Below are 12410 nucleotides of genomic sequence, written 5' to 3'. Positions count from 1 at the left end.
CTTTCTCAACAGTTTCATTTAATTTCCCAGCTACACCTAGTTGAAATTCAAACCATGACTGTAGTATGGCTTAAAAACATCTTCGCATTTTTTTCTTCAGTAAAATAAATCCTCATGGACTAAAATAGGCACATTAAATCCTGAATGAGTAGAAAAGAATGCAAACTACTATGCAAGACCTTGGTGCAGTGCCATCCATAGTGCAAGATTCCTAAGTGAATTAGAATTCAGGGATGTGCATTTTAGGAAAACACAACACACACAGGCAAACTTAACATTAGTGATGCATCTCCAAATCTGAACCATAACAAGCCTTTGCTTAATTACAAGAATTCTTAAAAAGTTCTCAAAGCCTGATAAACTAACCCCACTTAGAAATAATAAAATGAGCTTTCTTATCCTCTACATTATATGCCTCTTTCATTTTCTCATGGCTTGATGTAGAAAATAAAAACATTTACCTTCAAAAGATTCAGCAAGTCCAAGCCTCCACACATAATTTTTTTAAGCTCATACTGACAAATGGAGTTGAAAAAAAAAGCAAACAAAAAAATTACCTTCTTCTAGCACCATGATAAGAAGTCAACCTTTTTTGAAAAACACAGCTTCAAAAAAAGGCCCACTATATTCTTTGCATCAAAAAGTTCAAGGCTGGTGTTATGAGATAGAATATTTCATAATCACACACATATGAAATTTATATCAAATAGAGTTCTACTTTAAAGCAACAAAATAAATGAACTTCAATGATTTTATGTCCAGATTCCAATCTATGACAAACACTAAATCAAGTCTTTGAAAACAAAATCTCGTTTCAGTATTTTTATACCTTGGTTCCAGTTGCCATGATACAATTCATATTTATTTTATGATTCTATCTCTATTATAGTCTCTCACCTCTGAGACCTTCACTTTTCCATTATTCCTGACATTAAGGACTACATTATGAAACTTCTGTATTTATTAAGGATTATTTTCCAAATTACCACATCAAGAACTCAAAAATTTTCATATTTTAAAAATAAAAAGAACATAATCATTCCTCATACAGCCACCCTTCAAGGATGAATTGAAATTGCTTCTCTGAATAATGACAATAAAATATAAAAATTCTGTAATAGATCACTATCCTTACTCTGAAATGAAGGTGACAAAAACCAAAGAAAGACATTTTGGACATCTCTCTAATTTGGTACTATCTCTTGACTGATTACACTAGCTTACTATAGAAAGTAAAATGTGCAATGTAGTTTCTGATTAATCTAGCCAATCTACCCTCAGATTTTCATGCCAGAAAACCACTTCAAAACATAAACATTAGTTTACTAATAATAATGGTACATGTTGCATTCTAGTATATTCTCTTTTGACTGGAAGAGTATACATATATTTTCCAAATATATTTTTCTAGTGGGAAAGCAAGCATGCAATCAAATCAGCTTTGAGTGACAGGCTGAACAAAATTAATATCTCCCCCTTATAGCTGTTGTCAATTCTATTCAGATAGTATGGGCTTTTTTTCTAGACTTCTTGGAACTTTGGCCTACACTTGGTATTTTTTATTTCGTTAGAAATTAAATATAACTTCCCTTTTCATTCCAGTAAGTAGTGCGTCCTACTATCTTCCTCCTGTCAAACTGAGGCAGCCTTGAAATGAGCACCAATTATATTTCCTACTAATAACTGAGGACAACTATGAATAAGAATAAAGGAAATGTGCTTTATTCTTCACGAATCATACCAGTTATTTCAATTAATACTCAAAAATACACTCCAATTTTAGTGAGAATTTACCTCTTTGGTAGTCATTTTAGTGTTAGTCTTTTATTCCTTTCTATGAAACTAACAAATTCATAGCTAATGGCTTACAAAGTCTGCCATTCTATAGTTAAAAATGTGTTTTAAAAATTTTAAGATGACTACAGCAATGTACATTTCCAGTTTATATTTAAAACAATGATTTTTAAAAGTAGAGTCTCAAAAGTCACTAAAACTGTCCTAATCTTTTTCGTTCTTCAACAGAATGACACAATTAATTAACATTTTTTGCTTTGTGTATTGCTGCTCTCCTTGTACTATCACGCACACAAGCTATCTACCAGTCATTGAATTTTCTGTTTCTCAAAGCAATTTCTACATTTCTCCAAATCTGCTCTTTTAATCTTTCTGCAGAATACTTCTGTCTCCAACTTCAAATATATTAATCTAATTCTACTTCTTGTCCCCAAAAGAACTTTTATCCTATGAATAAAACACTCATACTTCAGTAAAATCAATTATACCAAAGCTTTAAATTGATGATCTATATATACATCAATTCTAAAAGATCTCCAGATTAAAAAAAAAAAAAATCAACATAAGCAAACTCTTAAAATACAAAAGCAGAACAGACTGCTTTATGGTTAATATGAAGCAGATCTAGTTCTATCACTGTGACTAAAATAAAGGAAATTCATCAGTTTACATGTGACACCACTTGAGCATCAGGCTCTCTAGTCCATTTATACGACTATTACTCAAATACACAAAAAATTCTGGACAGACCAAGTGAAGAAGTAAATTATACAATATTTTCTTAGTGTGCCTCTCTATTCTTCACATTAATTTGCTTCTTCACTAATAGGGAGAGATGCTACTCATTCAATCACCTTTCTTTCCAATGCCAGAACTCATTAAATATAACTAATCTTTAAAATATCTGTCAAAAATAAAACAATCCTGCCATCTGCAGGCTGGAGGAAATAAAGCACAATGAAGTACAAGTAATTTAAAAATCATCACCAGGGCCCAAAAATAGTATTAACACTGATCTTTGAATAAAGGTGGCTAAAGCAAATTTTTTAAAAAATGAGTGCTTGTCACATGTCTTCTTTATTCAAACAGTGATTTTGGTGTAGTACCAGCATAAGAATAAATTAAAATGTCAAAGGACTGCAGAAAATACATGGCTAATAATAGTTTGTAAAAATAGCATTTACAGCTCCTACCATGGTAAAACGTAGCCCACAAACAGTATATATGGCATAATCCATTTCCTACCTGCTTAGCTTGTACACACACAAAGACTGAAAGGATATCCTCCAAAATGGCAAAAGTGGTTCTCTGGTTGGTGATATTATATAAGTGCTTTTTATTTCTTTTATTTCTTACAATGTACATTGTAACAAAAAGTCAGTCAGTCTCAAAACATTAGCTATTTGTTACTGACAGGTGGCACAGAAAAGGTGAAGCGGGTGGACTCTGCAGATACCCAGAGTTGGCTAGATGGATCATAATATCCCGCTTTACAACTCCTTCCTCAAGTAATGGAAGACTGAATCAGTTCCTTTCAAATCCCCCGCCTAAAGGTGAAGGTTTCCTTTCTACTCTACTCTCTCCTTTACCTAATCCCGCCTCATTCTCACAGCTGCTCTAAGTCTTGATCTGCTTTAACTGTAGTACACATCTGAAAGCCAAACTCTCATTAAAATCATCAGCAAATGTACCTTCAGTGGTGCTGTCAGAACATTCTCTACCAAAGCTGAGGAGCCAATTAGGTCTGAGCTCCTGTTATCCTAGCCCCAGACCAATAGGAGGCCGGAATCTTGACCTCAAAAGGATTATGGTTTAAAGGGTCAGTCAAGATATACACACATGTACTAGAGGGTAGTAGACAGAAATGCCCTAGGAACACTGCAGAGGATTGAGAGCTGAATACTAGCTGATCAAGAAAGGAAAAAAAAAAATCTGTGCTAGTATCACTTCATACGCATTAGAAGGGCTATCATCAAAAAAAACAGAAAACAAGTGTTGGCAAGATGTGGAGAAATTAGAAACCTTGCACGTTGTTGGTGGGGAAAGTGAAATGGTACAGCTGCTATGGAAAACAATGATTCCTCCGTGAATGAAACATGCCATTACCATTTTATCCAGGCCTCCCATGTCTGGGTATATACCCAAAAGAACTGAAAGCAGGAACTTGAACAGATATTTGTACACCCATGTTCACAGAGGCATTATTTGTCACAGCCAAAAGGTAGAAGCAACCCAAATGTCCAACAACAGATGAATGGATTAACAAAATGTGGTAGATACATTCAATGAAACATGATTCCACCTTAAAAAGGAATGAAATTCAAATACCTGCAACAAAACGGATGAACCCTAGTGAAATAAGCTAAACACAAAAAGACCAATGTTACAGGATTCTACCCATAGGAAGTACTCAGGATATGCAAGTTCCATAGTGACAGAAAGTAGAATGGTGGTCACCTGGGGCTGGGGAGAGAGGGGGAAAGGGGATGTATTAGGGGATACGGAGTTTCAGTTTGGGTGGTGAAAAAGTTCTACAGGTAGATGGTGATGATGGTTGCACAGCAATGTAAATGTATTTAATGCTATGGAACTGAATGTATAAAAATAATTAAAATCATGAATTTTATGTATATTTTGCCACAATAATTTTAAAAATTTGTGCTAGGCAAAGAGAACAAGGTGAGGGAATGAGCAGATATTCCAGATGAGGGGAACATCATTTGCAAAGAAGGTGAGAATTATAGTTCAGTTTAGCTGGAGAGTAAAATATAATGCAAATGAAAAGTGAGCAGGTAAATTAAGAAATATGTTGGGACTACTACCTTATAGTAGTCTATAGTACCTTACAGTACTGTACAGTACTTAACCTTAATACCTCATTAATGGGTTTGATGCTGTTTAAACAGCAATGGAAAGCCACAAAAAAAATTTTTTTTTTTTGTTAAGATTTTATTTATTTCTTCATGATAGTCACACAGAGAGAGACAGAGAGGCAGAGACACAGGCAGAGGGAGAAGTAGGCTCCATGCAGGGAGCCCAACGTGGGATTCGATCCCGGGTCTCCAGGATCGCGCTCTGGGCCAAAGGCAGGCGCCAAACTGCTGAGCCACCCAGGGATCCCTGCTGTGCCACCCAGGGATCCCCCACAAAAAATTTTTTGAGCAAGAGAAGTGACCACAATTAAAAACAGAACTTGCTTGCATTTCTGTATAAACAACTAATGTTCACAAATTTATAATTTACAGGAAAAAAAAAACTGCACATGCTTTGAGACAGTCGCAACTATAAGCTTCACAGAAGAATTGAAATAAAGGATTTTAAGTACAAAGTGAAGCTACCCATGACTTTGTTACCTATTCTTCTCTATCCACTTAGACTATTTGAGAGATTGAAAAGGCACCTAGGATCTTCCATTAGATCTTCCAAATGTTAGGCTTTACTTCTAGCAGTGGTAGAGAGAAATGAGAGACATTTTTGGAAGATCATTTCATGACACAGGAGTGAAGTAGAGAAGGAGAAAGACAAGGAGATCGGTTTGTTCATTTATTCAACAAATACTTATTCAGCGCCTACCAGGTGTTGGGTGTTCTTCCAGAGGTTGGAGATAGCAAAAGTGAATAAAAACAGGCAAAACCCCTTCCTTCATGGAGTTGACATTCTAAGAGGGGAAACAGAAAATAAATATGACATGTCTGGCAGTAGTAAGGAGTAAGAAAAGAAAGGCAGGTAAGAGGACACAGTGATAGTGGAAGAACTATTTTATCAGTTAACCAGAGGAGGCCTCCTTTAATAAAGTGAGCAGAGCTGAATGGAGAATGCCATCCCTGGATCTGATAGAAGAGCTTTCTAAACAGAGGAAAAAAGCAAGCACAAAGAATGAGCAGAGTATGCCTGGTATGTCTCAAACACGGAGGAAGCCAGCATATGGGAGTAGAGTCAGCAAGTGAGGACAAGTGTTGTGAGGTCAGAGCTGAGGCTGGGGGAGTGGAGGGTTCCTGTCATATGGGGCCTTGTAAACTACAGTCAGGACTTCAGATCTCATTCTGAGTTTACGGAGAAGTCCTGGAGGGTTTTTAGCAGAGAACTGACATGATCTGATTTATAATTTAAAAAAGTACTCTGGATGGCTCAGTTGGTTCAGTGTCCGACTCTTGATCGCAGCTCAGGTTTTGATCTCAGGGTGCTGGGTTCAAGCCTTGTGTTGGGCTCCACACTGGGCATGGATCCTACTTAAAAAAAAAAAAAAAAAAGGCAGCAGCACTCAAAGCTGTACAGGGAACAGTCTGTACTGGGCCAAGGGTGATGATGGTAGAGATCTGTAAGATCCGTACTGGGACACTCCTGCAATAATCTAGAATAGAGGTTGTGGTAGCTTGGACCAGGCGAGTTGGTGAGGAGTGGTCACATTACATTTAAAAAGTAGAACCAACAGGAATTTCTGATAGACTGGATGCACCATATGAAAGTCAGGAGTCAGGGATGACTCTAATGAGCACACGTGAAATAACAAAAAACAAAATGAGATGCCACAGCTCCAAAAAGAAAATCTTTCTTCCTATCAAAAGTGCCCAAAGAGCCTTATAAACTATGTAGACTTGATTCTCAAATGCATACAGAAAAATCCCATTAAACACCAGGTCAGTTATTTAGACCCTGTGCTTACTCTTGGGCACAGCACTACTAGCCTTGGGCCACAATCCAGGGAAACTACACTTGCTTCTTCCAAGAATAAAAAATTATACTCTCTCTTTTCCCCCATCTCAGCATAAGAACCATCATATTTATAAACAATACAGTACTTGGTTGCTTCAGCACTCACCTGAAGTATAAAGTACAATGACTGAAAGGTGTGAGTCAGGAGGGTAGGGAAAAGATCTCCCATTTGCCGTTCTAGAACTACTTGTCAGCTTTCCTGATACCACTGTGTGTACTTCATCAACAGGCTTGCTTGTGCTCAGGCTTCCACCTGGGTTTAGCCAATGGGCAGCATAAGCAGGAGATGGGAGAAAGGAGAGGGAGGTCAGGGAATTTATTTCCCCAGCTCACTCCCTGTGGGGTCACCCTGGCTGTTGGATCCTTTAACTGAAGGATACCCCTCCACTACAGGTCCTGCCCACAGGCTCCATCCTTTCTAGCTCTGGCGACTGCTCCCTTCCCATGCCTCTTCATGCCTGGGAGTGGGGACAGCATCTTGCTCTAAATACCCCTTAGTACAGCATCATCTCTACAGCCTGAATTCACAGAAAGTTGTCAGTAAGTTCTCCCCAAATTACCCATTTTTTGACTGCCATCTATTCTCTGCCAGGCCCTACAGAAAGACTCAGAAGGGTAGCACATAAGTAATGAGAAAAATTTCAAACCACAGGGGAGGTCAGTCCATTTGACAAAATAGTATAAATCCAGATTTTCAAATTACTGTCTTTATATAAATGTATTTTCTAGCCATTTGTTTATAATAGGAATCCCTACACAAAATCATACATTTCTTGTTCTCAGATATGGTAAATATCCTTGCAAAGAAGCACTATTTTCCACAGGAAATGACAGAAATGTTTATGGAAATAGCCTGGAGACTAGGCAGTGTTTATAGATAAATTACAGGGAGACCCAGGAGTTTCCTGGAACTACATAGAAAATTTTGCATGTACACATTCTTCTCAGAGAGTGGTAGAGCTTTTATCAGTTTTCAAATAGATTGGTGCCCCCAAAAAAACCAGCACTAGAGATTGCCAAAGAAGCTCTCCTGAATTATAAATATGCCAACCTGAATTCTTCCGTAAAATGTTTCATGTAATACAAGAAAGCCCTTGATTGCAGTAAAGTATTGAGCAGATCACTAGCTATAGTAAATGTACTGCCTACCAAGTAAAAGATAAAATAAAATAAAATCACCATTCCTTCCATTTTGTTTAAGGAGTTTGCTGATTCTTTCATACACTTAGTATCCAATGGTGCATCTGGAAGGAGGCTGGCCAGAACTGTCGGTAGCCAATGGTGTAGAACTACTTCCTCTAAGTGTGAGAAACCAAACACGACAGAAGAGGTTTCAGCTTCCAATACCGGTCTTCTCGCTATTAAATTATAAAATTAAAATTCTACTTGAATCCATTTATTCTGCAATATTGGAACAGGACAAAAAGAAATCACCACTCGAGTCTAGCAAAAAAAAAAAAAAAAAATCAACACATGCCTAAGTTTGGGGGTTTACACATTTTGCTGAAAAGGCAAATGAAATGAAGCTCAAGACAACAAGGCACACTTACGAATATAGGTGGCCCACAAACAACACGTGTTTGAGCTCTGCAGATCCACTTAATTGCAGGTTTTTAAAAAATAAGTATATTGGGAAATTTTTTGTAGATTTGCAATAATTTGAAAAAACTCAGAGACAAACCACATAGCCTAACCAAAAAATTTAAGAAAAAGTTAGGTATATAAGAATACAGTATATGATACACATAACATACAAAATATATCTTCATCAATTTTATGTTTTCAGTAAGGCTTCTGGTCAACAGTAGGCTACTGGTACTTAAGTTTTCGGGCAGTCAAAAATTATCCACAGATCTACAGTAGAAAATTATACATGGTCAATGCCTCTAACCCCCATGTTGTTCCAAGGTCAACTGTATATCAATTAGAAACTTACAGATGGGAGGGCATTAACACATGCTCTAACTCTCTTAAATGGTTCCACCACCCTTTATACACAGTTCAGAATTTAAACTGTTCTTAAAAACTTACAATTATCAGATTATCACAACTATCACTGAAATACTATTTCATAATGCATGTTACTAAAATGTTTCATTTCATTAAAAAAAAAAAAAAAAGCTGTTCACATAGAATATATACATGGTGAACAAAGCTTCACCATGCTGACACTGTTCTGCTGATGGCTATGGCTCAGCCACCACAGACACTGAGGTAGACTGGGATTGAGGAAACAGGCTTCGGTGTCAGGCAGCACTGGGCTGAAATTGTTCTATGTTCTATCATCAGAGCACAGCTTTGGTGGCTGGGAGGACTAAACAAGCTGTCATGTAAAGTGCTGAGAAGGAAGGGTACATGGTACATCCTTAGTGGTCAGTACCATTTGTTACAGTCAAACCCTCTCCCCCAACTTCTTTCTTGCCAGAAAAGATCAAATTTTATTCAGTGGTATACCTTTCTTGTGAACACGTGCTCTGAGTTAGTGACCCCATTGCCCAGTGTCTTAGTCCCTTCAGAATGCGGTAACAAAATACTTGGTGGCTTATAATTATACAACATTTATTTCTTACAGTTCTGGAGGCTGGGAAGTATAAGATCATGATGCTGGCAGATGTGGTGCGGTGGCTGATGAGGGTCCACTTCCTAATTCACAGATGGTGCTAAGTACAGGGCATAGGTCATTGCTTATGAAAATGCTGCCAATACACACCATTTAAGGAAACCAAAACTCCAAGGGTGACTCCCATGGGCAGACTTTAAGATCCTGGATGGATGGATGAAAGTAGAATTTTTTCAGTAAGTGCACTTAATTCACATAGTCTACGGATTACCAAATAGTTGCTTCATTTTATGAAACTACAATTTCTACCAAGCTCAGAGAAAAATGAGCCAACACCATGTAATTCAAGTAGCTCAAGGACTGCCACATGTATTCACCATGGCAAAACAAAAACCTGTACGTGAAAAGTCAGGAAACAAACTTGGATTCACATTAGGGAAAAAAACCCACAAAACGAAACAGGATGTTTCGACACCAACAACAGCTACTGAGGTAGGGAAAATAATACCCTTGCGTCCCCGCTCAGCACCCCTGAAGATGTCCCACATCCTAACATCCAGAACTTGTAAATATGTTATGTTACGTGGCAAGGGGGAATTAAGGTTGAAGAAGGAAATAGGTTGCTTAAAGAATAGGTGTTGAGATGGGGAAAAGAATCCTGGTGGGCCCAATGTAATCACCAGGATTCTTATACATGAGAGGAGGAACTAGGAAACTAAGACGGCTCCCCTGGGATGGTGTCCTCCCTCTAGCAGATGACATTCGGGCGGAGTTAGATATGCTGCTCATGGTGTGCAGGAAAGGAGGTAAAATGTCATGATGCTTCAAATGAGGATTGCCTAAGTGAGTTTCCATTTTCCTTTAAACTGGTTCTAAAGAAAACCCCTGAAACTGCATACACTTTTTTTGTCTGTCCCTTTTTCTGTAGAGAGGGTCTAAGGCATTCAAAGATTCTCTAAAGAATCTGTTTTACAAACAAGGTTAAGAGCACTCTTGTTAATGCAAATTGGGGTAGCCACTCTGGAAAACAGTATGGAGATTCCTCAAAAAGTCAAAAAAATAGAACTACCCTGACTCAGCAATTGCACTACTATGTATTTACCCAAAGGATACAAAAATACAGATTTGAAGGGGCGCATGCATACTCATGTTTACAACAACAATAATCAACAATAGCCAAAGCATGGAAAGAGCCCAAATATCCACTGCCTGACAAATGGATAAAGATGTTTTTTATATATATGTATATATGTCATGGAATATTATTACTCAGCCATTAAAAAGAAATCTTGCCATTTGCAACTATGCGGGTGGAGCTAGAGTGTATTATGCTAAGTGAATTAAGTCAGTTCTATAAAGATAAATACCGTATGATTTCATTCATATGTGGAATTTAAGAATCAGAATGGATGAACACATTGGAATGAAAAAAAAAAAAAGAGAGGGAAACAAACCATAAGAGACTCTAGAGAACAAACTGAGGGTTGATGGAGGGAGGTGGGTAGAAGATGGGGTAAATGGATGATGGGTATTAAGAAGGACACTTGTTATGATGAGTGCTGGGTGTTATACGTAAATGACAATTCACTGAATTCTGCTCCTGAAACCAATATTACACTATAGGTTAACTATCTAGAATTTAAATAAAAATTTGAAGAAAAAAAAATACTCTTCCTAAATTATTCCCAACACTGAGCTTTTACCGTTTCATGATTTTCTAAGGTGGTGAGTCTCAAGGGGTAGCCCATCAGACACCAACACAAAAACATCAAGACTCTCCAAAGGTTGTAAAATGACGATGGCTGAGCTCCACCAGGGACCAAGTATCTGGGAGCTGGAGGAAAGCTCAATATTTAATAAAATGGGGAAAGGCAATAACAGGGAATTCTACACACGGTGAAAGTACTACTACTCCAAGAGATATTTTTTAATGAAAAATTAAGCTGAAGAAACTGAAATAAATTGCTCCCATTACCAAATCTTAAAATCTCAGGGCACCCATCTCACCATGCGACTCTGTGTAACTGATATCTATCTATCTATCTATCTATCTATCTATCTATTTTCTGAGCCTCAGGTAGCTCACAGTATGTAAGGCATGCCTAGTGCACCTGATTTTTTTTTTTTTTTATATTAAAATTCGTACTGCGGGGACGCCTGGGTGGCTCAGCAGTTAAAGTGTCTTGCCTTCAGCTCAGGGCGTGATCCTGGGGTCCCGGGAACGAGTCCTGCGTGGGGCTCCCTGCATGGAGCCTGCTTCTTCCTCTGCCTGTGTCTCTGCCTCTCTCTCTGGGTCTCTCATGAATAAATAAAATATAAAAAAAAAAAAAATTTTCGTACTGCGGAGTGCCAGGATGGTTGGCATGTAATACATCACACAGACACAAAAAATGTCAGCCATATCCCCTGCCCACATGTGAAAATAAAAATAAAAAAATAATAATGACGATGATGGCCTAATAATGAGGATGAGGATGATGCCCGGTATTCTATACTGTTAAATACTAAAAGGCTTCTGTTAATAGCGTTCGTGTCATTACTTAATGCCAATTTTCTATGATGACTTCCCCTCCTAAATTTCCACTCTTTCAGGCGCACGCTTCTCCCTAAAGCATCCTTCCGGACCCCTGTCGGGTGACGCCGCGGGCACCTGCAAATTAAGTCTGCGGCGAGTGGTCGCCCGGGGCAACCCGAGGGGCCTGGAAGGGAAGACGTCCCCATGGAAACGGGCCCAGAGGACCGCGACGAGCGGCTCCCGGGGGCTTCCGAACCCCAGCAACCTCGGGCAGCGGGACAGCTCTCGGGGGGCCGGAGGCGAGGCTGGGAAGTGGCTCGACAAGAAAAGCACACCTAGGGCCTCGTCTCCGCGCGGCGCAGGTCACACACACCCCGGGGCAAGGTCACCGAGAAGCCCTCCGACCGGGGGCCCGGCGGCCCGGGGGCCCGGGGGCGGACTCCGCTCCCCCCGCGGCCAAGCCCCGCGGACCCCGTCCCCGAGAAGAGGCCCCGGCATCACACAGCCAGCTGGGCCCCGAACCGAAGAGCCCCCGACCCACAGGCCCGTTACTCCGCTGCCCAGAAGCCGGGCGACCCCGACCACTCACCCCGCAGCCGCTGCGTGCTGTGAAGCCATCTCCAACTGGCCCCGCGGCCGAGAGGCCACCCAGATGCGCCCCTCGCCAGCGCCAGTCTCCGGCATCCGCCGAAGCCCAGGAGGTAGCGCAGCCCCCGAGGGTCACAGCCCAGCCTCCAGGAGGCCGCCATCTTCCCGGCCGCGTCGCGGGCTGCCCGCCGCGGAGCCTGATCGCCCAGTCGTCAAGGCCCTCCCAGGCCCCGCCCCCTG

General features: G+C 39.9%; 1 protein-coding gene and 1 long non-coding RNA gene across 4 annotated transcripts in view; one reads left to right on the top strand and one right to left on the bottom strand.

The window, feature by feature from the left end:
* The window catches only part of LOC144292771 (uncharacterized), a 46966-nt gene extending 39104 nt beyond the window's left edge, over positions 1-7862 (top strand). Inside the window, exon 3 of the long non-coding RNA XR_013360127.1 lies at positions 7709-7862. This is a non-coding gene — a long non-coding RNA (uncharacterized LOC144292771). The remainder of the gene's footprint in view (positions 1-7708) is intronic.
* The window catches only part of PDHX (pyruvate dehydrogenase complex component X), a 63774-nt gene extending 51397 nt beyond the window's left edge, over positions 1-12377 (bottom strand). The window contains exon 1 of one of the 3 annotated variants that reach the window (XM_077863564.1): positions 12172-12377. In XM_077863564.1, coding sequence (XP_077719690.1) covers positions 12172-12331 — 160 coding nt within the window. In that variant the 5' untranslated portion in view covers positions 12332-12377. Of the gene's footprint in view, positions 1-5367; positions 5427-7686; positions 7707-12171 lie in introns of those variants that run through there. The other 2 variants (XM_077863566.1, XM_077863565.1) reach the window with 2 other exon arrangements.
* Between the last annotated feature and the right edge of the window lie 33 nt (positions 12378-12410).

The sequence above is a fragment of the Canis aureus genome, chromosome 21, assembly GCF_053574225.1.
Source record: "Canis aureus isolate CA01 chromosome 21, VMU_Caureus_v.1.0, whole genome shotgun sequence".
Lineage (NCBI taxonomy): Eukaryota > Metazoa > Chordata > Mammalia > Carnivora > Canidae > Canis > Canis aureus.
Note: the sequence above shows the minus strand (reverse complement) of the source record. Positions and strands in the feature narration are given on the sequence as shown.